This window comes from Manis javanica, chromosome 9, assembly GCF_040802235.1.
Source record: "Manis javanica isolate MJ-LG chromosome 9, MJ_LKY, whole genome shotgun sequence".
In the NCBI taxonomy this organism is placed as follows: Eukaryota; Metazoa; Chordata; class Mammalia; order Pholidota; family Manidae; genus Manis; species Manis javanica.
In genome coordinates, this window is record NC_133164.1 from 84,787,045 (window position 1) to 84,812,019 (window position 24,975).

A 24,975-nucleotide genomic window follows, 5' to 3' on the forward strand; every position below is an offset into this window, starting at 1 on the left:
CCCTTCAGTTGTGTTAGTATTTGTTCCACACATGCTGGTGCTCCTGTGTTGGGTGCATGTATATTTAGAATGGTTATATCCTCTTGTTGGACTGAGCCCTTTATGATTTTCTAATGTCCTTCTTTATCTCTTGTTACTTTCTTTGTTTTGAAGTCTATTTTGTCTGATACTAGTACTGCAACCCCTGCTTTCTTCTCTTTGTTGTTTGCCTGAAATATGTTTTTCCGTCCCTTGACTTTTAGTCTGTGCATGTGTTTGGGTTTGAGGTTAGTTTCTTGTAAGCAGCATATAGATGGGTCTTGCTTTTTTATCCATTCTATTACTCTGTGTCTTTTGATTGGTGCATTTAGTCCATTTACATTTAGGGTGACTATTGAAAGATATGTACTTATTGCCATTGTAGTCTTTAGATTCGTGGTTACCAAAGGTTCAAGTTTAGCGTCTTTAGTATCTTACTGCCTAACTTAGCTCGTTTATTGAGCTGTTATATGCACTGTCTGGAGATTCTTTTCTCCTGTCCCTTCTTGTTCCTCCTCCTCCATTCTTTATATGTTGGTTGTTTTATTCTGTGCTCTTTCATGTTTCCTTTAACTGCTTTTAGTGGGTAGTTGATTTTATTTTTTGCGTTTAGTTAGATTTTGGTTGGTCTGCTTTCTTTGGTGTGATTTTATTTTCTCTGGTGACATCTGTTTAGTCTTAGGAGTGCTCACATCTAGAGCAGTCCCTCTAAAATATCCTGTAGAGGTGGTTTGTGGGAGGCAAATTCCCTCAACTTTTGCTTGTCTTGGAATTGTTTAATCCCTCCTTCATATTTAAATGATAATCGTGCTTGATACAGTGTTCTTGGTTCAAGGCCCTTCTTTTTCATTGCATTAAATATATCTTGCCATTCTCTTCTGGCCTGTAAGGTTTCTGTTGAGAAGTCTGATGATAGCCTGATGGGTTTTCCTTTATAGGTGACCTTTTTCTCTCCAGCTGCCTTTAAAACTCTGTCCTTGTTCTTGATCTTGGCCATTTAATTATTATGTGTCTTGGTGTTGTCCTCCTTGGGTCCTTTCTGTTGGGAGTTCTGTGTATTTCTGTTCTCTGTTCGATTATTTCCTCCCCCAGTTTGGGGAAGTTTTCAGCAATTATTTCTTCAAAGACACTTTCTATCCCTGTTTCTCTCTCTTCTTCTTCTGGTACCCCTATAATATGGATATTGTTCCTTTTGGTCACACAGTTCTTTTAATATTGTTTCATTCCTGGAGATCCTTTTATCTCTCTCTGTGTCAGCTTCTATGCGTTCCTGTTCTCTGGTTTCTATTCCATCATTGGCCTCTTGCATCTTATCCATTCTGTTTATAAATCCTTCCAGAGTTTGTTTCACTTCTGTAATCTCCTTCCGGACCCCTGTAATCTCCCTCTGGACATCTGGAATCTCCCTCTGGACTTCATCCCTTAGCTCTTGTATATTTCTCTGCATCTCCATCAGCATGTTTATGATTTTTAGTTTGAATTCTTTTTCAGGAAGACTGGTTAGGTCTCTCTCCTTCTCAGGTGTTGTCTCTGTAATCTTTGTCTCCCTCAAATTTTGCCTTTTCATGGCGATAGGGTTATTTTGCAGAGCTGGCATGAGTGATGACTGGAAGAACTTCCCTTCTTGTTGGTTTGTGGTCTTCCTCTCCTGGGAGTACAGCGACTTCTAGTGGCTTGTGCTGGGCAGCTGTGCACAGACGTGGCTTTAGATTCTTTCCCGGCCACTATGGAGTTTATCTCCACTGTAGCTGTGGGCGTGACCTGCCTTGGGCTGCTCCTCCGATATGGTGGAGCCGCGTTGGAGGGGGAACGGCTGGAAGGCTGTTTATGTCCATGAGGTGCCTCTGAGCTGCCCTGCTCTCCAGGGGTTTAGGGTGCCCGGAGTTCCCTGCTGCTGGACTAAGTGTCCCAGGATGCTTCTATCTGACAGTGGGGTCCCTGTCCCTTTAAGACTTCCAAAAAGCACTCGCTTTTCTTTGTCCCTGGGGCATCGGCCGCAGGGACCCACTCACAGGTCTTATTCTCCTGTTTCCCTAGTTTCCAGCACCCCACGCACACACTGTGTCTGCGCTCTGGTGTGTATGGCTAGGCCTGGGTGATTAGCAGTCCTGGGCTCCCTCTCCCTTCCCGCTCCGACTCCTCTCCTCCCACCCGGAGCTGGGGTGTGGGGTGCTCGGGTCCCGCTGAACTGGGTCTTGTATCTTACCCCCTTCACGAGGCGCTGGGTTCTTGCAGGTGTGGATGCCTTCTGGATGTTGTCCTGTGTCTTCTGGTCTCTCTTTTAGGAAGAGTTGTCTTTGTTGTGTTTTCAAAAATATATGTGGTTTTGGGAAGAGATTTCCGCTGCTCTACTCATGCCGCCATCTTGGCTCCACCTGTCGGTTTGTATTGCTTTTTATGTGAACTATTTGTTTCCTTTGCACATTTATAAAACGTAGGGTTTTTCTTTTCTTTATTATTTTATAGGTGCTCTTTATATGTTAGGGAAATTAGCCCTTTGTCCTATGAAATAAATTGCAAATATGTTTTCTTTCCAGTTTGTCATTTTAATCTTAATTGTGTTTTTTGTTAGTTTTTTGCCTTACACACAATACATTTTTATTTAGTTGAATTTACTCATTTTTTTCTTTTGTGATTTCTTTATTTTTGAGTTGTAATTAGAAAAGTATTCCTTCAAGGCTTTAAAAGAATTTTCCCATGTTTTCTAGAACAATTTATGGGTTTGTTTCTCACTTACATAATTGATCCATTTAGATTTCATCCTGGTATAAAAGGTGAGGTATGGATCCAACTTTGTTTTTTCTGGATGACTACTTGTTTGTCTCACCATCATTAACTGAGTTTATTCATCGCTGATTTGAGATGCTAGATACACTAAATGCACATATGTATTTGAGTTTATTTCTGGACTTTAAGTCTTTTGAAATTTGTCTCTTTATTTGCCAGTCTCTTGAGATTTTATAATACAAATATATTTTAATATTTATTAGTGCTTATCACTGTCCCTTATACTGTCCTCATCCATCTTTTACAGTTTTCCTTGTTTTTCTATTTGTTTATGTTTCTCATATGAACTTCAGTATCATTTTTTTTTTAATAAAGGGTCATTGATATACAATCTTATGATGGTTTCATATACACAAAACAGTGCTTCAACATTCATCCATATTATCAAGCCTTCACCCCCTCTATTGTGGTCATTGTCTATCAACATAGTAAGATGTTATAATCATTAATTGTATTCTTCCCGCCCCTCACCCTTCCCAACACTTCCCCTTTGGTAACCACTAGTCCCTTCTTGGTATCTCTGAGTCTACATCTTTTTTTGTTCCTTCTGTTTTGCTTTGGTTTTATACTTCACAAATGAGTGAAATAATTTGCTATTTGTCTGTCTCCGCCTGATGTATCTCACTGAGCATAATATCCTGTAGGTCCATCCATGTTGTTGCAAATGGCAGGATTTCTTTTCTTTTTATGGTTGAATAATATTCCATTGTGTGTATGTACCGCATCTTTATCCATTCATCTATTGATGAACATTTAGTTTGCTTCCATATCTTGGCTATTGTGAATAGTGCAACAATAAATACAGGAGTGCATATGTCTTTTCAAATCAGGTATCTTGTTTTCTTTGGGTAAATTCCTAGGAGTAGAATTCCTGGGTCAAAAGGTACTTCTATTTTTAGATTTTTGAGGAACCTCCATATTGCTTTCCACAGCAGTTGAACCAATTTACATTCCCACCAACTGTGTATGAGGGTTCCCTTTTCTCTGCATCCATGCCAGCATTGCCTTTTGGAAAGTGGCCATCCTGACTGGTGTGAAGTGATATATCATTGTAGTTTTGATTTTCATTTCCCTGATGATTAGTGATGTGGAGAATCTTTACATGTGCCTGTTGCCCATCCATATTTCTTCTTTGGATAAGTGTCTGTTCAGATCCTCTGCCCACTTTTTAACTGGGTTATTTGTTTTTACAGTGTTGAGGCATATGAGCTCTTTATATATTTTGGATGTTAATCCCTTAGATTAATCACAGAAAAATATATTCTCCCATACTGTAGAATGCATTTTTGTTCTGCTGATGGTGTCCTTTGCTGTACCGAAGCTTTTTAGTTTGATGTAGTTCCACTTGTGCATTTTTGATTTTGCTTCCCTTGCCTGAGGACAAGTCTCCAGGAAAAAGTTGTTCATATGTATGCACAAGAGCTTTTTGCCTATGTTTTCTTCTAAAAGTTTTATGGTTTCATGACTTACATTTAGGTCTTTGATCCATTTTGAATTTACTTTTGTTTATGGAGTTAGACAATAATCAAGTTTCATTCTCTTTACATGTAGCTGTTCAGTTTTCCTAACATCAGTTGTTCTCTTTTCCGCATGTGTATTTTGGCTCCTTTGTCATATATTAATTGACCATATATATTTGGGTTTATATTTGGGTTCTCTATTCTGTTACATTGATTTATGGGTCTGTTCTTGTGCCACCACCAAATTGTTTTGATTATTGTGGCTTTGTAGTAGTAGAGCTTGAAGTCAGGGAGTGTAAACTTTAGGATCAATTTTAATGTTTGATTAGGAAAAAGATCTATTGGGATTTTTATGGCATCAAGTTGTAAATTAAGTTAGGAGAGTATTGATATATTTAAATAGTGGTTCTCCTCCCCCAAAACATGACTATGTCTTTCCATCCATTTAGGTTTCTGTTGTCATTCTGTAAAATTTTCATTATAGAAGTCTTGCAAATTTCTTGTTAAGTTGCACTAGGTTTTTTTTTGAAATGCTTATTGAATTTTATCTAATGTATTTTAAGCATCTATGGAGATTGAATAGATGATTTTTCTCCTAATATTTTTCTTTAATTATTCCTTTTATCTAACCTCCTTGCATTTGTTGTATTTATCCCAGGTAACTGTGATGTATTTTTTTCCAAATGTTCTGCTAGATTTTATTTGCTAATATTTTACTTGAGACAGTAATAAATGAGATTGATCTAATATATGTATATTTTGTTTGATATGTATAATTATATGCAGATATTTACAAATATAAACAATAGATGTTGGAAGTTTTCCCCATTTTTCCTCCCCAGTTCTCTGGAGTAATCTGTTACTTAAAAATTGGTTAGTCCTCCCCTTTGAACCATCCTGTTGTGTTGCCTTTTCTGGGGATACTTCTTGACAACTTTACCTTTTTCCTCTTTGGAAATCAGTTTTAGATAAAAAAAAAAATTCTGTAGTAGCCGATCTTGGTAAATTGTTATTATCTTAGAATATTATCCATTTCATCCAGTTTTTCAAATTTATGCTTAGTCTGTTTCTGTGGTTATTTTACCTTCATTACTTATATCGTGTATTTACTCTTTCTCAATAGATTAGCAAATGGTTTACTTAATTTGCTAGTTGTTTTTGAAATTTATCATACATTTTTATTTCCTAATTTATTTCTGCTTTATATGTTTTCTGACTTTCTGAGTTGTCTTAATGAATTCTTTTTTATTGAAAATATTCAATGCTATGAAATTTTCTCTGGGCACCACAGCATGCCATAGGTTCTCATCAGTTGTGTTTTGTCATGATATGAAATTTCATTAAAATATTCTGATTTTCTAGAGATCTGCTTTAAGAATCATTAGTAAAAGTTTTAAATTATCATGTTGGAGTGGTATTGTTGGATTGATGGGAAATGTTTTAACACTATAAAAAAGATGCCAAATTGTTTTCAAAAGTGGCTGTAGTGTTTTGCATTTGTCATCAGCAGTGTTATTTGTCGTCATCATTTACTTCACATTGTGATAGGTTGGGAACTCCAGTCTTTTAACCTATCCAATCTTTTGCCCCAAAGGGAGCCTTTGTTAACCTGAACAGCAAACAGATCTGCTCTCTGCCTTGGAGGGAGATGCAGTTCCCATTTCCAGCTGTCAGTGCCTCTTCTCATACACAGACCCATGGTGATTTGTCTCCCCGTTTCCCTATGAATCAAGAGTTTGAATGTTAGAAACAAGTACTATTCTTGGCCCTGTGCTCCAAGCACTGTTTCTTCTAGTCCTTTTGGGTAGCCCTTTTCCTGTCCTGGGTAGGTCCCTTACACACTTGAGCAGAGAGTACTTAGGGGAATTTCTCCAGTGTGATACCTGCAGATCTACAGAGTTCTTTCTCTTTGTAGTCTTTCTCTCTCTGGTATCCTGTCCTGTGAACTCTCTTGGGCTCCCCATGTCTCCTCAACTCTGGATTTCTTCCAGGCTCTGCCCAGATTCTTCTTGTGGCCTGGAAACTCTCAGGGCAGTTAGCTAGGGCAGTCTCGGGTTTACCTCTGATTTCTTTCGCTATTCTTTATTATTGTCTGTCAAGATACCCAGTGTCTTGAGAACTGTTGTTCCTGTTAATCCATCTTGGTTGGAAGTGGAAGTCTGGCTGCTTTGAACATTTTCTTTTTTGTCTTGATTTTCAGCAATTTGGTTATGATGTTCCTTATTGAATTTTCTTCTCCATTTATTGAGCTTGGATCTGTGAATTCACAGTCTTAAGGTAATTTGGAAATGTCTGGCCACTACATCTTCAGATATTTTTTCCCTCTTCATTTTGGACAGATTATTGTATTATTTTAAAGTGCACTAATCTCTTCATCTTCAGTGTCTGCTGTCAATCCAGTCTAGTGTATTTTTCATTTCTGCATTGTAGTTTTCATATCTAGAAGCTCAGCTTCATCTTTTTAAAAACAGTTTCCATGTCTCTTGTTAACATGCTCATTTTTTTTTCTATACACGTTTGAATTTGAATGTGGTTGTAACAAGTGCCTTAATATCCTTTTCTACTTTTCCTCATCTTTTTAAATGGGCTGTAGGCAAACCTACCCAGCCTTTTCTAATTGTATCATCTTTGTCATTCCTATGTGTTTCTATTGAGTGATTTTTCCTTTCATAATGTGTTGCATTTTCTTGTGGCTTTATATTCCTGGTAATTTTTAATTTTTCATAAGTCATTTTGATTTTGGTCTGTTGGGTACTGGATATTTTCATATTCCTATAAATATTCTTGAGCTTTGTTCTTAGAGAAAGTTATTTTGAAACTGATTAATTCTTTTGATATTTCCTTTAAGGTTTTAAGACTTTGATTGAGCTTTTTAAGTTAGGACCAGAGCAGACTTTAGAGCTATTATTTTTCCCCAATACTGAGGCAGTACCTTTGGAGTAGTTGACCTGATGCCCATAAATTACATGATTTTCCATTTTGGCTTGTGGGAGCACTAAATGTGCCCAGCCCTCTGCGAGCTCTGTAGATTGTTCTCTCTGATCATTTCATCTGGTTCTTTCTCTGAAACTTGGGTGTTTTCAGCACGTGTGTGTGCTGCTCAGTGTTTAGCTGGAGGCTTGAGTGGACTGCCTGAAGCTCTCTCCCCATTGGTATTCTGCCCTGCAGACTCTACTGCCTTGGCCTTTCAGACTTCCAGCTCCATGCCCTTAACTCAGAGAGTCTGTGGGGCCCTGAGTAGGTCTCCTCCCTGTGCTGCTGCCTGGAAGCATTCTCGGTGCGGTGAGCTGGAGCACTCATTTGTTTCTCTGTTTTGAGGGACCACTGTTCTGTACTGCTTGACATCTACCTAAGGTCTGAAAGCCTTTTAAAAAGAACACATTTTATACAATTTTAAAAGTAATTTCATGTGAAATGTTAAATCTGATTCCTGGTACTCTATCCTGTGCAGAAGCAGAACACAGCTTTTAATTTATAATTATTGTAGTTGTATTTTTGTAAAACTTCATTTATATGTTCATGCAACAGTTATCCCCCTTTTTAAAAAATAATTTAAGCAGTATTTTATAAAATTAAAGGTGTGTTTATTCAGAAATTATAAGTGAATTTGTGAAGTTTGTTTCATTCCACAATTACCAAACAGCAATTCATAGGTCTACTCACACATTCTTATCTTTTCATTGTAATATAAAATTATTTTGGTGTAAACATTGAGCATGTTGATTTCATTCCATATATTCAGATATTCAAAGCAAGGTAGGAATTCCATTATTTAGAAAATTTTGTTGATGTCAATGCCCTTTTAATGTACTTAAATTTTCTTACAGATCAGGGGGCTGATTTTGGATGGTTCTTCACAGTTAATCCAAGAAGGTCTCAAAAGTGGCTTTCTTCGTCCCCTTTCTGAAAAACAGGACAAGTGTATTGAGCCCATTACTTTACCACTTGATACTTGTAAACTGTCAGAATTATGTGAAATGGCAAAGCATTTGTCTTCTCTGAATGAAATGGAACTTCAGACGTTGCAATTGATGGAAGATGAGTCTGTTACGGAACAGGATTTATTTTCACGGGTTGTTGAAAACAACTCTAGCTTCACAAAAATGATTACTTTAATGGGACAGAAATACCTGCTACCACCAAAAAGCAGTTTTCTTTTGTCTGACATTTCTTGTATGCACCCACTTGTGAACTGTAAGTAATTATTATGTTTATTATTAGAAAAAGAGAATATTTCTACAGCCCCCAAAATTAAGAGTTAGTTTGAATGCTGAATGAGGTCAACACTTTATGAGGATAGAATAAACATTTAATTTCTCAGTGTAATTTTTCTTTTAAATTCGGTATTAAAGTGCTGACTTCTTAAAAAAAAAAGTTGCAGTTCTTATTGTGAGCAGTGGATTAAAAGCTAATTAGCCCCCCAGAAAGCAAATACAGTTACTGCCCTGTACTGAGGAATTCAGGATACAGTAGGGTTTGACCAAATAACTTTAAGTTCTATTTATAGCAAAGTAGAAACACTTTGGATATGGATATTAATCCTTAAACCATTGCTAGCCTTTTAGATGATTACATTTTAAGCTAATGGTCAAGTTTATTGTCAGAAATTTCTTGAAATATTTTCCTGTATAACATTAAAAAATCTAAATATTGAAGTCTATATTCAATACAGGTAGTCAGTCACACATACCTGAGTTTGAATTTAGATTCTGAAGCTTAACTGCAAGTCTTTGGGTTACTCCACTTCATAAAACTGAGTCTGTTTCCTAACCTATAAAATAGATAGTATTGATGCCGGGGTTCTTGTTTGTGGAGCCGAAGAATCAACTTAGCAAACACCAAAGGTAGGAGAGCCAGGGAGAGGCTTTTATTTAGAAATAAAGTGAGAGGACAGAGCTCCTGGCTCGAGCCAGGAGGGTACAAGAGAGCCTGGGGTGGTGCATTGTCTAGGGGATTTATAGGCAGTGAGGATTTTTGGGCATTGAGGGCTTAGGGTATGGACTTGTACCACCTGCCCCGCCCTCAAGGTGGGCTGGGTTATTGTCCATTTGCTAGGGCTGTTTATAGTGAGGTCACGGGTTATGCTGAGATACCCTTGTGGAACACTCAAACATTCCAGGCCAAGTTGCTCCTGGCCTTTTGACCTTTAACTGATCTCACTGAAGATGTCTGTATTCCTAGTCTGGTATCTTCACCCTAGAGAATTAGTGTGACCTTGACTTTGCATAATGCTGAACACAGAGTTTCAATAGGACTTTACATTGTTACATTGTTTTGACTGTAAATATCTTGCCTTGCTTTTTCCAGAGGCCCTCACCCTACCCTGTCTAAGCCCATGGTCCCTGTCTCACTATAATACATACTTCTGAGGGTCATTTTGAAGATTAAACAAGATAGTCTGCATCAGTCATTTATCTCAGTAATTTATATATTTTTAATTAACTACAACTATTATAATACTATAAGGTATGAGGTAAGTAAGAGGTATACTGGTCAAGTTGAATTTAATCTGCTTTTATTTGAACATTTTATAGCAAAGTTTTAAGTTATTAAGTAACAGCTTGTTAATGAAAAGCTTCTTTTCATTGCCATCAAGCCAACTTACACGAGTGGTTATTCATGTCATAGTGTCATAAATTCTGCAGAGTAAATGACAGGATAACAACTAATGAGGAAATCATGCTATGTTTGAACACTTTTTTCCCCATTCTTTTTGATCTTTGTCACTCTCATAGTTTAAAAACTTCTATAATTTTTAATTTAAATTTTATTTGTATTATTTTAATTAACATTCTTTTGATTACTTATGAGATTGTACATTTATGAAAATACACCTATGTTTATAAAAGCAGGAGAACGGACAAAGGGACAGCTCTTCCTTACACTTAATATCAGTTAATAAATATGGGTAGAATGGTAGAACTAGAAAATCTCCATTTGGCAAACACTGTAGTAATTGCATAGTCAAAATAGTAGGTGGAAATATCAGACACAGGATATTTTAAAGGGAAAACTGGAGAAACCTGGCAGACAACACTTTAACCAAGTGACTAAAGTAGTCTCACCAATGAGGCATATGACATCTTGTACTTCCTGCAATGTTGCTCTAATGCTGATCAGAGAGGCACAGTGCTGATACGGACCCAGCATTACTCTAGTACTTGCAAAAAATAAAGGACCTAAATTTAGTCATGATGAAATATCAATGCCAGATTGAGAGACATTCTATAAAATAACTGACCAGTAGTCTGAACAGTGTCAAGGTTGTAAAGGATAAAGACTGAGGAACTTTCCCAGATTAGAGGAGATATTTGGAGACATGGCAACTAAATACAAAATGTGATCCCAGTTTGGACCCTGGACTTGAAAAAAGGACTCTAGTGGATTTAGGGAAATATTATATCTGGTCAATGTGTCAGTTATATGACTGAAATTATTTCAAAATAAAAAGTTAAAAGAAAAAGTAAAACAAGAAAACCCACATAGGATTGAAAGGACCACATTAATATGGCTGCTAAGACTTAGCGCATTTACAAATCATTGGTGTCCAGCCAAGTGAGGTATAGTTATTTTTAGGTAGTCTTTGCAAAAATAACAATAGGTGAAATTAAGTTAAAATCCCTCTGAGATTCAGTTTTGAAGAACATGTTTATTTTTTAAAGCAATCACATACAGAAGGTATTTTCTGAAATTGTATGTGTGTTTTCAGGCAGGAAAACATATGATGTAATTGTGATAGATCCACCATGGCAGAACAAATCAGTTAAAAGAAGTAATAGGTAAGTGTAAATATATTATCTAATAGGATATGCTTTCTAAAAGCTATTGACCTTTGTACCTCCTAGTTACAAATGCTAAAAGTGTAACTTAGTGATGCAGGTTATTTGAAACTACTGAACCATTTTAGTTCAAAATTTTTAATTCCCCTAACCAGATAATTCTCTTGTAGTAAGAATGTCAAGAGTAATTTATTTATTCATGATTAAGGTTACTGATTAACCAGTTCAGAGAGATTATTTAACATGAACAGCAACATTTTTGCCTTCTTTTATATCAAACTCTTAAGTTTAGAAATATGTGTCAAAATATAATTATCCTTAACCTACTATGAATAAATTTGTCTAATTCCTTCTTAAGTTAGTTTTACTTTTTCTAGAACAAGTATACCAGTAGAAGCCTCATTGTAGTCAATTGAGAAATAAAATAAAGGAGAGAAAGAAAGACTAAATGCATTCCAGTTCTTAGCTTAGATGCAGACAGAAAACCGAATTGAGGGAATTTTTCTCTTTTCTTCCTCCCTCCTCTTTCCTCTTTCTTCCTTTAAAATTGGACAGTGTAAACCTATTTAGGCTGATGGTAAAGAACTACTAGGGAAGTTGAAATACAGGAGGTGAATACTTAGCATTTACAAGATGCTAGAAGAAAGGAATGAGAGAACACAGCTGGAGGATAAGCTTTAAATAGGTGGAACCATGCCATTTTGAAAGGGGAAATGTATGGTAATAGATAAATGAAAGTATATGGAGGAAGGGGAGAGTTAGGTAGCCGAAGGGGTCTGGTCACGTTTATTCTTACCAACGTACAAGTTCACTTCATGTGTTAAGAGTGAGTTTGGGCAGGGACTTGAAAGGAAATGAGGGTTTGTAGTAGTTGACCACGGATAAGTAAAAGCATTGTTGAATAGTTCTGAGAGCTTGAGAATGGATTTAAACGAGCCATTTCTTCAGTTCTGCATTTTCTCCATATGAAGAAGTTGAATTGAAGTGTGTTGAAGTTGCATTGAATTTAAGTTGGGAGGTGTAATGGAGCTGTAGGGCAGTGGTAAAGGGAGGGGAGTTTAGGGTGCTAGAGAGAGGGCAGTGAGTGATTGGTGATTGGTTGTCAGTGGTGAAGAGAAGCATGTGGGCAGGAGAAACTGATAGATTCAGGAAAGTGGAAGGACTGAATGCTTTGTAAGGTCAGAGAATAGGTGAAGAGTAAGAGGTTATAGCCAGAAATCAGTGTTCATGGTTTCAGAGATGGAGCTAGGGTGACTAATGACAAGGTCCGTTCAGGTTATGGCCTCCAGAATGAATTACTGAAGTGGGATGAATGCAGTCATGGTTGTTTAGGGTGGGGAACGGTGGAGGTGTGCACATTACATAGATTACGCTTTGAAATTGGCAAGGATAATGGCAAGACTTGTGTTAGTAAGGTAGAAGGATCTCAGTGGTAAACCCTCATTGAATATGGAGAGTGAGATGGAAGGGGTTCAAAAAGGAACATTCGAGGCTTGCACTGCTGGACAGCATACCTCCCAAAGAGAAGGGATTTTATGCAAAGGTGGGTGAGTTACAGCGTGGAAGCTGGGGTAAGGGTGCTAGGAGACTACTGACCTCTCTGTTGTGTGTGTTGGGTGTTGGAGAAAGGGTCACATTGATTTGATTGGGTATTGTGGAGTAGGTGGTGTTCTAGGAAGAGAAACTAGGCTTCATACTATGATGGCCAGAGGTACAAGACTAAAATAAAGAAGTGTTTTTTTTTTTTTGTTGTTGTTGGTAATGAAAGCATGAGGGTTTCAGGGAGCCTAGTGGAATTAATTGAAAAGGAAGAGGAAGCAGGATAGACCAAGGGTTGAAAATGTAGTAGAATATTGAGACAGTTTTAAGATGCACGTGATGAAGTTTCTGTGTAATGTACAGTGTATGGGAACCAAATAATATTTTCTTAATTTTAAATGGGAGAAAGTCTTATAAATATTAGTAAAATTACTGAAATGTAATATATTTAGAAATGATAAATAGAGCCTGACATTTTAAAACTGGTAACTAAAAAAATGAAGTTCTCACTTGCATGTAATAATGTGTCCACTGGATGTCACTGAAGCTTCGTATTTAAAGATACAAATAAATAGCTATTGGAGCTTTGTATTACTGGAGTCAATGTCTTTTCCCTGCTTATTTTTTTTTTTTTTTGCAGTGAAATCTGCTAACGTTTTTTCCTGCTTATTTTTAGGTATAGTTACTTATCACCTCTGCAAATAAAGCAAATACCTATCTCTAAACTGGCTGCTCCAAACTGTCTTGTTATTACTTGGGTGACTAATAGACAGAAGCACCTACGTTTTATAAAGGAAGAGCTTTATCCTTCTTGGTCTGTGGACGTAGTTGCTGAATGGCACTGGGTAAAAGTAAGTTCAGAAGTTAACTTTTTATTAATATAGCAAGACATGTAAGTTACATAACAGTAGCATTTCTTTTTTAAATTTATTTTAAATTTATTTTTAATTTTGATATCATTAATGTACAATTACAATTACTTGAACAACATTATGGTTACTAGACTCCCCCTATTATCAAGTCCCCCCCACATACCCCATTGCAGTCACTGTCCATCAGCATAGTAAGACAGTAGCATCTGTTTTTAAATGCTTAACATGTCACTGCTCTATTCTTTCAACATGCTCTAATTGAAACTTCTACTTTTTAAAAAAAACTTAATCGCAAGACTTTTTACCTGTTTGTTCCCTATTTTTGTTTGTTCTTTCTAGTAGAGTCCTAAACTGCTAGCCTTAGGAAATCACTCAGTGAGATAACAGAATGACAGTTTAAAAAGCTCTGATTCTGTAGTTTAAAAAAACAAAAACAAAAACTTGGGATAATCTGACCATCACTACACGTGAAATGTCTTACCCTTCATCTTCTTCCTCTCTACATATCCACAATTTTAGTTACCCTTTGTGACTTCTTTTCTTTTTTCCTTATGTTGTTGGGGATGGAATGGAGAATAGCAAACTAACCCAGTGTGGAAGAGGTGGGAAGGATGCTAGAACCAAAAACTTTTCATGCTTTCAATCTTAACCTTGGTCCTCAGTATCTTACATGCTCCTGTGCTTATTCTGAAAGAAAGGATTCCACTTTTGGATTGGTTGAATGATCTCTAACATCTCTGCTCTAAGAATACCAAAAAATATGGAAAACAGGCATCAGTTCAGAATTCACTGGACATCCTTTTAAAGAAGCATTGCCTATTTAGATGAATTCCACAAAAGCCCTCCTACATTTCAAAAAGATAAGCCAAGTCATTGTCAACTGAATGTTTAGTATTTATACAGCTGTATATTCATTTTATATACAGGAGAGTTCTATTTTTATGTGCTTTATGGGTACTTTGTAGTCTGCTGAAATATCCTCTAGTAGCCATGTGTGTTGTTTATTGACACTGGACAAACAAATATTTGCAGTTCTATCTTTGCTTTCACAACATACTTTGGGCTTAGCTTTGGTTGCTTTGGTATAGGACCATGAGAGGAATATAAAACCCCATTCTGCCCTGTCCATTTGACAGTTCTTACATAGTCAGAGACTGGGCCCAAAGTCAGGAAAATATTACCTTCAGAAATCAAAACCTGGGAAATGTTAATACTTAAAAACTGACTATTTATAGTAGTACTCAGTTCTAAGAGATGGCATGATAATAAGACCAGAGTTTAAAACAAAATACAGTAGATTATATAAAACACTATTAGGTAATTATACATATTGTTATAACAGAAGGAGAAATCTTCACTCTGGATAAAGGATATCCAAAGAATAAGAATTTTCCAGAGATGCTGTCTCTCATGTGCCCTAGAGGTAACAAAAGGACTTTATTGGCTTGACTTTTTAGGTTCCTCAGAATAGGGTAAAAGAGTCCATACATATAAGACATAAATATTCTGATAATGAAAACATACATCTCCGTGGTTAATGAATTGAGATGTTACTATAAATTGCATTTTGAGTTTGGTTAGCTGAAATGAGTCTTTGAGAGTCTGATCACTCCAGGGTAAAATGAATTGACTTCTGGATTTCTAATATCAAGAAATTGGACCAAGTATTTATCTTATTGATCCCCAACTTCTTTCATTATTAGTTTTAGCTCTGACTGTATTTAATGGCACTGTTTTTTATAAGTATAGAAAAATACTTTATTATGATCTACTTAGTCATGCTGCCAATAATCAGTAAGCGTTTTTTGAATGAATGAATAAATGAATTGATGGCACAGTTTCTAGAAATGAATTTTCATGAAAAGTAGAGTTTTTTGTGTGCAAGATGATGAAGTGGTGTTTTTTAGTCTGATACAGTTGCTCTGTCCAGTGTAGTCACTAGCCATATGCGGTTCTTGAGCATTTGAAATGTGGCTATTTAAAATTGAAATGTGGTATTGTATAAAATATACATTTGATTTCAAAGAACTGGATGAATGAAAGAATGTGATGTATATCAATAACTTTCTTGAGTTGATTACACAGTGAAATGATGACATTTTGGTTGTTAGATTAAATGTGTAGTTAAAATCTTTCACTGTGGTCTTCCTCCTTTTTTAATGTTGCTACTAGAAAATTTAAATTACGTTCGTGGCTCATATTATATTTTTGTTGGATAGCACTAGCCTAGAGGTTTAGTAATTTCTTTTTCTTTGGTAGAAATTATATACTGATAGGGAAAAAAATTGTTTCTTGGATATTTACAAACGTGTGGGGGTTTTTTGTTGTTTTTTGACTCCTATAAGATCACCAATTCAGGAGAGTTTGTGTTCCCATTGGATTCTCCACACAAAAAGCCTTATGAAGGTCTTATACTGGGGAGAGTTCAAGAAAAAGCTGCTTTCCCAATAAGGTAGGAGAAGTGGTTTTTCAAAATTGTATGAATGTAATAAGTTTTAGGCTTTTAATAATAATACAATGGTCATTTATTTTCCTTAACATTTATATTTTTGAAACTCGAAAATTGCCCAAACCAGAAAAGTGTGAATGGTATGCCTCATGAAATTTTATATCATCTTTTGTTTTACCTATTGTGTAATGTCATTATTATAGAAAAAGAAATTTTTGGAAATGTCTCAATACTTAAGTTGTTGACTTCTATTATTGATTCTATTCTTAATTTTACAATTTTCTTTCCCTTAATTTGAAAGGTGAAAAAAATTAGGGCAACTATGGCTTATATGTAAAAAAATTGTCATTTAAAATAAAATTTACTTTGTCGTTCTACCTTAATTAGGAATACAGATGTAAAAGTGCTCCCCATTCCAGATCACAAGTTAATTGTCAGTGTGCCGTGTACTCTTCACTCACACAAGCCATCTCTTGCTGGTATGTTTTTATAAAATAGAATTGCTGTGACTTCTGTGAAATTGAGAAAGGTTGAATTTAGCATTGAATAGTCTAGTGATTTGGAAATCAAATCAATGTTATTGTGTGTTCTTTTAACTTGAAATTATATAGCAGAATTTATGATTTTTTTTTCCCCTGCAAAATGATTTGTTTCTATTTGGTCCACAGCTTGAGAGAGGGCTCCAAAGTGGTTAAAAAGATACTTAATCATGGCCAGGAGAGGCTTAGGCAGAAACTCTGAACCATAGGGATGCAGAGGGCCCCCCTCAAAGGCTATTTATTTGTGCTTGGAGATGAGCCTTTTGAAGAGATACTTGCCTGGGGCTGGTCAGCCTACAGAGAGGTTAGTCCTCATATAGGAAGTGGCTATCCAGGAATCCAGAGATGGGAATCTATATGGACAGAACCCAGTGCTTGCAGATCCAAAAGGGCCTGCCCGGTTCAGGCTCTTTTCCAGGGCTATAGTAACATCTGTGACCTCTAGGGCTTTACCCCACCCATCTTGGAAGGGCTTCCTCACATCCTGGGAGAGGGCTGATTTTGCATTTTCAAGAGATGCTTAGCCAACTCTCAGAAGTGGCCCATGCCTTCCAAAGCCACATTTTCAAAGTTGAAATAGAAGCCCAGAGTAGGTATGTATAAGGAGGCCTGCAGATGCAGGTTGACCAGGTGGTTGATGGTGACCTCCACTTCACTAGAATAATTCTGATGAATTTGGGAGCTCATGGTTTGTTGGCACTATGGAGCTAACCATGAAAAATGGTATTGGCTGGTGGCAGAGGTAGGTTGGAGGATGGTCAGAAGCTGGAAGAAGAGGAGTACCCGGGTCTGTTCCATTCAAACACCATTGAAGAAAGAGACAGATCTGCAGGACTGCCAGCACACTGCATAGATTACTGTTATATCACCTCAGCCTTCCCTCTTACGCCATTTTTTTAGGTTCCCCTTACTGTCAGTTGTTGCCCTGTCACTGGCCTTGACAGACTGAAGACTGATGAGGTGTCTAAGGACTGTAGTTTAGCTAGGGGCTTTATTTTACTTGCAGGGCTCTACTCATTGTTTGTTCCAAAACCAGGAGCTTAGAATAGCAGGCAGAAAGATGATTAGAATCCCATTGATATTCAGTAGAGACTCCCAGTTTTATGTTGAGGTAGTGTTGCTTTTCTCAACTACTGGAAAGGTAGTTGCTACAGCCTGTAGTTCTTACTAGTCTTAATGCTTTAGTGTAATGTTCATCATTCAGTGAAAGTAGGAAGCAAGGAATTGTGGAAATTTTGGGCTTTGGAGATTGACTAATGTGAATTTGAATCCTGACTCTGCTATTTAAGTGAGTCACTAATTATTTTCCACCTCAAAGGTCCTCATTTAAAAAGGGAATAATGATACTTAATCTTTTAGAGTTGTGAGGGTTGGTTATAATATATCTGAAACTCTTTAGCATACAGAAGCTTAGTAAATGCTAAATTTTCAAGTGAGTTAAAAAAAATATGGATGTTAAGTCCTGGAGAGATACTGAATTTGATACTCGAAGTCTACTATTCAAAAATTTCTTCAAGAACATATGTTCTATTAGTTTGGTGATCCCTGCTTAAAAAATTGAAATTTTCAAGCTGTCACTTGGGAAAATACAGGCTGCCAGCCTATCATGTTAATTTGTAGACTATGGGATAGTGCATGAGCTAGAAAGTATAGGAAAGAATACAAATTCCCAAGGTAATTTTTATTGGTAGTACTTATGATTTTTGTCATTTTAAATTGCTTATGAAGGTGAGTCTTTATTACTTCATTGAGAAATATTCAGTTGTCTACCAATGATTCATTCCTTGAGAAGGATTCTTAGTGAATAATTGCCTTTAAACTTTGGACTTCATAGACTCTTTAATGCATTAAATATATGACTTAAATGAAAAGTGAGATTCTGCTGTTCTTAGAGAAAAAAATTATGTTTGGTACCAGTTATTCTCAGTGGAGGAAGTCTGATTTATGTTCTTCTCATTTGAATTTTGTTTATAATTTGGTGAGTACCAAAGCTTTAATCTAGTGTTTGCCTTAGGGTTTTAATTTTCTTTTAAAAATCCAAAAGCTAAGACCCAGGTCTCATTCTCAAATGATAAACTACTTATCAATTCATTTTAAGTAGAGTAAAATTGTGTTTAAAGTTTAGTTTTAAGAGTCAAGGTTTTAAAATAGTGAATAAAAATTAGTCTTTTATTAATACTAATAAAAATTACCATTTATAGCCTGTATCAATGAAATGCAATTCTGTCACATTTCCAGTAGAGAGCAGCGTGACCACACTTTTAGGATTGAGAACATTTAAAAAGAAAAATTAGATTTGGGGAGAAAGAAGTCTGTATGACTTGATATATATAATCTTTATGTTTTAATTTAAGTAGTGAGTGGTAGACAAGAAGTATTTGTCATCATTTATTTTTGAGTTCATGTTACTATATAGCAAGTACATGTACTTTAGGTATAAAGCTATATAAGTTAAAGCCACCAGAAATGAACTTCCATATTTTTATAATATATTTTATCTGGAATCATAACTCTGGGATTTGGGATAATACACATTGTATATATATAATGTAATGCTTAGAACTTTTACATGTAAATGTTCTTAAACTGCTTTATGCAAATTCATAAAATGAATTGTTCTCTTGCTTATAGAAACATGTATTTAGAAAGTTTTGTTACTTCTGCTGCAAAATATAAAAAAAGAGAAAAAAAGACCAGATTGGCAGCATATTATATTTCAAAATGATACATTTACTCTAAATTAAGTTTTGAAGTTTCCTCCTATAAATTAAAAGATAAGCATGAATAGCTTTGGCTTACTACCTAACATAAATTACATTCTTATGTCTAATTTAAGGTAGGAAATTTGTGAAATGAAAGTATTTGAGTCAAAATTTTATTTTTCATATTTTACCTTAGAGGAGTTTACACTTCTTTTTACTTTTTCACTCACTAATATCTTCTGTTGAAGAGCAAAACATAGTCTGATGAGATTCCATCCACTGATGTTTGAGCCACTTCTCCTCAAGCCCTGCCCCTTATTCCTTGAGCAAAAGTGGGATGACTGGCTATGCACAGATTATTTCTTCATGGATTAGAAGTATGTTTTAGTAATGCCAGATGTTACATATTTACGAAAGTATACATATATCATGTTCATATTTAAACTTACATATTTGAATTTATTTTTTTAAATGAAGATATAGTTGACATATATTAGTTTCAGGTATATAAATCATGATTCCATTTACGTATATATTGAGAAATGGTCACTGATCAACACAGCAAGTCTAGTTAACATCCATTACCAAAGCTACAAAATTGTTTTTTCTTGTGATAAGAACTTTTAAGATCTTACATTTATTTTTAAATTGATATTTAAAATTAGTAAGAATAAGGCATTTCCTTAATTTGCTTTTATTTTTCCTTGTTTTAAAATTAAACATGTGGTTATCATTATAAAAGCATTACTCCATTTTCTTTTTTCTCCACTGGAAAGAAAAAAAGCCGTGCAGAACTGTGTTACATTGAGAAAGAGGGAAGTGGTAAATGGGTTTAGTTTTATGTTTTGCCACTTCAAGTGCCTGACTGTCTCTGTTAGATTGTGAACTCTTAGAAAACATGGAATCTGTTTCCTTTGTTAGGTCCCAGACACTGATTGCAGTGGGTACTCATAATAGTAAACATTTTGCCTGATTTACTCCAGTTTAGACTCCAGTTTGAAGTTCCAAAATAGATTTGCTAACATCTTTGTACCAAAAAAATGGAACAAACAAACAAAACCTTGCTTCAGTATAACCTTAGACCACATTAAAAGTGAATTAAAGCTGGTGAGGCATTGAATTCATGGGGAAAAATGGAAAAGTGATATAGGTTTATTGTCCTCTAATACTCTGGGGAAATCTTTCTCTTTCAAGTTTAGTAGTATTTGATTGTATACTTAAGAAAGGACTGGAAGTTTCATGTCAGCATCTCTTAGAAGCTATCAAAGCCCAAATTTGAGTTCAGTTGAGTTATAGACAATACTTTTCATCAATTTTTTTTTGATAAACAGGCCCAGGGCTTTTGACAAATAATTATTTTGCAATGAGAGCATTTGAACATTATGAAACAGAATTTTTCACATACTGTCTTTTGAACCTTCCCTATATCAAGTATTTCTATGAAACCCTTATCATTCCTAAAGGGAATTTGGTAGATTTCTTCCAGGCTCAATGTTGTATAGCAATTAAGAACTCTATTTTGCCTGTTCTAGTGACCTTTCATCCCTGAATTGTTATTTTTATACTCAGTTCCTATAGGTTAATATAGCTAGCCAGCAATATGATTAAGGTTAAATTGATTTAAATATTTGTCATACAAATGAGCATGTGCTCTAAAAAAAGCTTCTATGTGGTATTCTTTTTGTTATTGTAGGTCACATATATATTAGGTACCTTTTCCCCAACAAAATGTGATTTTTCAATGATTATTAATACATGAATAAGGAATACTTAACTAAAAGTAATATGGTGAAATTTTAGGTAAAGAAGAATCTATAATTTGGAAGTGGAGGAATGTTTTTAGTACTACCAAGTTATAGTAAGGTGGTATGGTTATTTCTTAGATATTTTGAATATTTCTATTTGTATCTAACTCTTCATTTACTGCCTTTGATTAAAGTATATGTTTGCAGAGACTAATATTTTATCTTAGTCTTTTAAGTGGGTTGTCTTTGTTCCTGTGGACTTCTTTTTCATGCATGGATTACATTTATTGAAAATTGAATCAAGTTAGACTCAGGAGACACATAAGCAGTATTGGAAAACTGAAGTCACCTGTGTGGGTGTTAAAATCCTCATTTCTCATCTATAAATGAAAACTGATAAATCAGGACTACTAAGTTCTGATGGTATTGTTCTCAATTTCAAGAGTGCTTATTTCAAATGACTTTCTAACTATAAATAGTAATGCCTTTGATGAAATCCTTGAAATTAATTAGCTGTCTTTTTTTTTTAAAGGTAATACCCCTGCTTTTCTGCTCTGAACTGCTAAGAGGAAATTGATTCCTTTCTTAATAATTTTTTTGTTTTTTTCTCTTTTTTGAACAGAGGTTCTTAAAGACTATATCAAGCCAGATGGGGAATGTTTGGAATTATTTGCTCGAAATTTACAGCCAGGTTGGACTAGTTGGGGCAATGAAGTTCTCAAATTTCAACACATGGATTATTTTATTTCTGTGGATTCTAGAAGCTGACTACAGTCTTAAAGCTGTGATTTTTCTTCACCTCGTCTTCCTTTGTTCTAATTGATTTTTCCTTTTATTACCAGCCAGTATGCTTAGAAATGTAAACAGGACTTGGTTTTTCAGCAAAATGAACAGAAGTGACTAGTCTTCATATAATTTTGAGATAATTTTACTTTAGTTGTTCTAGTATTCCACATTATTTTAGACTTAATACAAATAAAGAGGTAAGCAGTTAGAAAGATGGCAATACTTGGTCACTGAAAAAGTTCAGAAAGCATGCACTGTGGACCAGAGGTCATAATTCTGCCTATGGGACGTGTTGTTTGGCCCATACAGTGTTGTAAAAAAAAATTTGAACCATCGTTCTAAAAAATCAGGAAATTTCTCCTAAACGTCCTTATTTCTCCTTCTCTTTAAAAATCAGAAGCTCTGGCTGCATTGCAGCCTGTGTTCTTCCCTGGCATCAACCCACAGGACCCAGGGATCGCAGCTCACTTGGGGCCATGTGCTCAATTTGCCACAGTACCACTTGTCTGTGCCACTCATTTAGATTGCCTACAACCCAGATTTACAACCTATGGTTTGCTGTTACATTCTGGAAAAAGTATTCAAAGACCTGACAAGTACTGTGTCCTTTTGTACTGAGTGTACGAAACATTTTTGGAGGATTTTAAGTTGCGTTCAGGGTGACTTTCAAGTACTTCTTAGTTTTGCTTGTTTAAAAGAAGAACATTGAACAAATGTTTCTTATAAAAATGTCAGAAGTAAACACTGCTTATAATTGTGAGAACAGTATTATTTGCAGATTTTCTACAAATTGTTTATGTAAAAAATTTTAATGAAATTTTTTTTGAGAAACATGTTGATTTATTATGTATAATCCTTTTAAAAATTTTAAGGTACCATTATCACATAATGAAACTCTAGTTTTCAATATAGAGTTCAGTGAGTTTTGAAAACATATATTCAATTGTCGATCCACCACCATAATTTTGATACAGAGCATTTATTTCACTTGTGAAACTTGTATCCATTTGCTGTCAGTCCTCTCCTTCCACCCTGGCCCTTGGCAAACAATAGTTTGTTTTCTATCACTACTTTTGCTTTTTTAGAATTTCATATAAATGGAATCATAGAGTATGTAATTTCTTGTGTATGGCATCTTTCACATAGCATTTTGGGAGAAGCATACTATTTACAGATTTTCTACAAATATCTTTCTACTAAGTAAAATGCTAGATTGAAATGATTATCTGACAAGGTTGCCAATTTATTTACTAATTTTGCCAGAGAAAAATGTTACGTTTGAACTTTGTTCATTTTTTGAATCTGTGAATATTGTATCAGAGCTTTCATTCTGTATTTGTAGAGGTGTGCTGGCTTGTTGTTTACAAGGAGAAAGGTATTAAACATGAAGCAAATTTCTCACAACCTCATTTGAAATTCTTTCTAGCTTCTTGTAGTACTTAAAGACTTTGGATAGTTTGTGGAAACATTTTATTCTTACTAAGGTTTTGGACTTTCAGTTTTGCGTGGAGAGAATTTGTATTTACTGAGTCTAGTACTCAAGAGGAGTTCTCGCCTTAGTTCTGCTCCTAAGCTATAAAACCTCTGGGCCTTGTTTGTAGCACTTGTTTATTATTTAGCTCTTTTTTGAACAAAGGATGATTCTGCAAAATGAAAAAATAACACACCTGTGAGAACAAAATGGCCACACTGAGAGCATTGAACTTTGACTCCATTACCACTGAGTTTTAGCAAATTGACCTAATAAGCTTTATTATTCAATTTATTTAACATTATATTTTCACTCAGAGCTTTTTATGTTATCTTTAAACCTTGTAAAAATTTTATTCTTACATTCTTTTTGTAGACTTAAGGTTGTTTGGGACTCTTGGAAATGCCCAGGCAAAGGGATCAATTAACATATGTTGACTAGTGTGTTACCTTTGCTACGTTTCTTACATATTGCATATAATCCTTGCACAGTCTTGAGAGATATTATGTCCATTTAATAGTCAAGAAAACTGAGGCCAAGGAGACTATTTTGCCCGAAAACATACAGTAAGTTTTGAAAACTACTATTTCCATATTAGAACATGGAAAACTGAGCAAATGACTAAGGATTTCTAAAGTGATATCATTGCATTCTGGACATTCCCTCTAATCCTAAACTTTGGTTTGATTTGGATTTACCTACCGGCCATGCAATCAATGGGCATTCTGGTCAACCCCCACAAAAAGCCTTCCAGCCATTTCATTTACACAGGGCTAACTGCTGACAGCACTCAAGAAACTTTGGGGAATCTTGCCTCGGAAGAGCATGTCCTTGGAATTCATGGACTTCGTCTGAATACCTTTTCACTCTCCCACATTGGGTCCATTAGAGTAAAACCACAGAACATTTAACTACTCTTCTGAATGCAGATCCTCTTTAAGTTGGATCTTTGTTGTCGGTATCTATTTGTACCCTTTAGTCAAAGTTTGACTGTTTCTTTTAGTTCTCTTGCCCATCATAGGCACAGGGTCTTCTGTATGTAAGGCAGTAAGTGCATTGTGGCAGTCAGTGCATTCTGAAGCCAACTTGTCTAGGTTTGAACGCCAACTTTTTCAGCTGTTAGCTATTGACTTTGGGCAAGTTAAAGTTCGTATGCTTTAGGTCTCCATCCAGAGGTACAGGCAATGATACTTAACTTCATGGAATTGTTATGAGGATTAAATGAGTTAATGCATGCAAGGTATTTAGAACAGTGATTGGAATATTTTAAGCATTCAGTAAATGTTTGAACCCCTTGCATGTTTTTCAAGTTCAGGTCAAAGTTCCCTATCACAATCTATATTCCAATTCGAGGGATTCACCTGAATATGCCCGTAGAGTTTTTCTGTCTAATCATGTTTTCTTAATCTTTTTCTTGAGATCAGTTTCCTAGCCTGCACCTGATTTCATAACGAGGAAGCTTTGAAATCTTACTTAATTCCCATTGTGGTCCTGCCTAAAAACAAAAATAAGTTGACCCATGAACAATGTGGGGGTTAGGAGTGCCAGTCCCCCTCCCCCACAATAAAAAATCCATGTGTAACTTCTGACTCCCCAAAAACTTCACTAATAGCCTACTGTTAACCAAAAGACTTACTGATAGCAGTCAATTAACACACATTTTACATATATGTATTATATATATAGTATCTTTTTACAATAAACTAGAGAAAATAAAATGTTAAGAAAATCATACAAAAATACTTGTACTGTGCTGTATCAATACTGTAAGTTTACATCATCTGTTTACAAGATACGAGTCATTTATCAGTACCTAGGTTACTATTGT

At 35.4% G+C, this 24,975-nt stretch overlaps 1 protein-coding gene across 9 annotated transcripts in view; it reads left to right on the forward strand.

Moving 5' to 3' along the window:
• The window catches only part of METTL4 (methyltransferase 4, N6-adenosine), a 35,457-nt gene extending 12,377 nt beyond the window's left edge, over positions 1–23,080 (forward strand). For 7 of the 9 annotated variants that reach the window (XM_017664297.3, XM_017664300.3, XM_017664299.3 and 4 more), the window contains 7 exons: positions 8,093–8,459; positions 10,975–11,044; positions 13,260–13,434; positions 14,798–14,878; positions 15,801–15,907; positions 16,292–16,383; positions 21,513–23,080. In XM_017664297.3, coding sequence (XP_017519786.2) covers positions 8,093–8,459; positions 10,975–11,044; positions 13,260–13,434; positions 14,798–14,878; positions 15,801–15,907; positions 16,292–16,383; positions 21,513–21,658 — 1,038 coding nt within the window. In that variant the 3' untranslated portion in view covers positions 21,659–23,080. The remainder of the gene's footprint in view (positions 1–8,092; positions 8,460–10,974; positions 11,045–13,259; positions 13,435–14,797; positions 14,879–15,800; positions 15,908–16,291; positions 16,384–21,512) is intronic. The other 2 variants (XM_017664302.3, XM_017664301.3) reach the window with 2 other exon arrangements.
• The last annotated feature ends 1,895 nt before the right edge of the window (positions 23,081–24,975 follow it).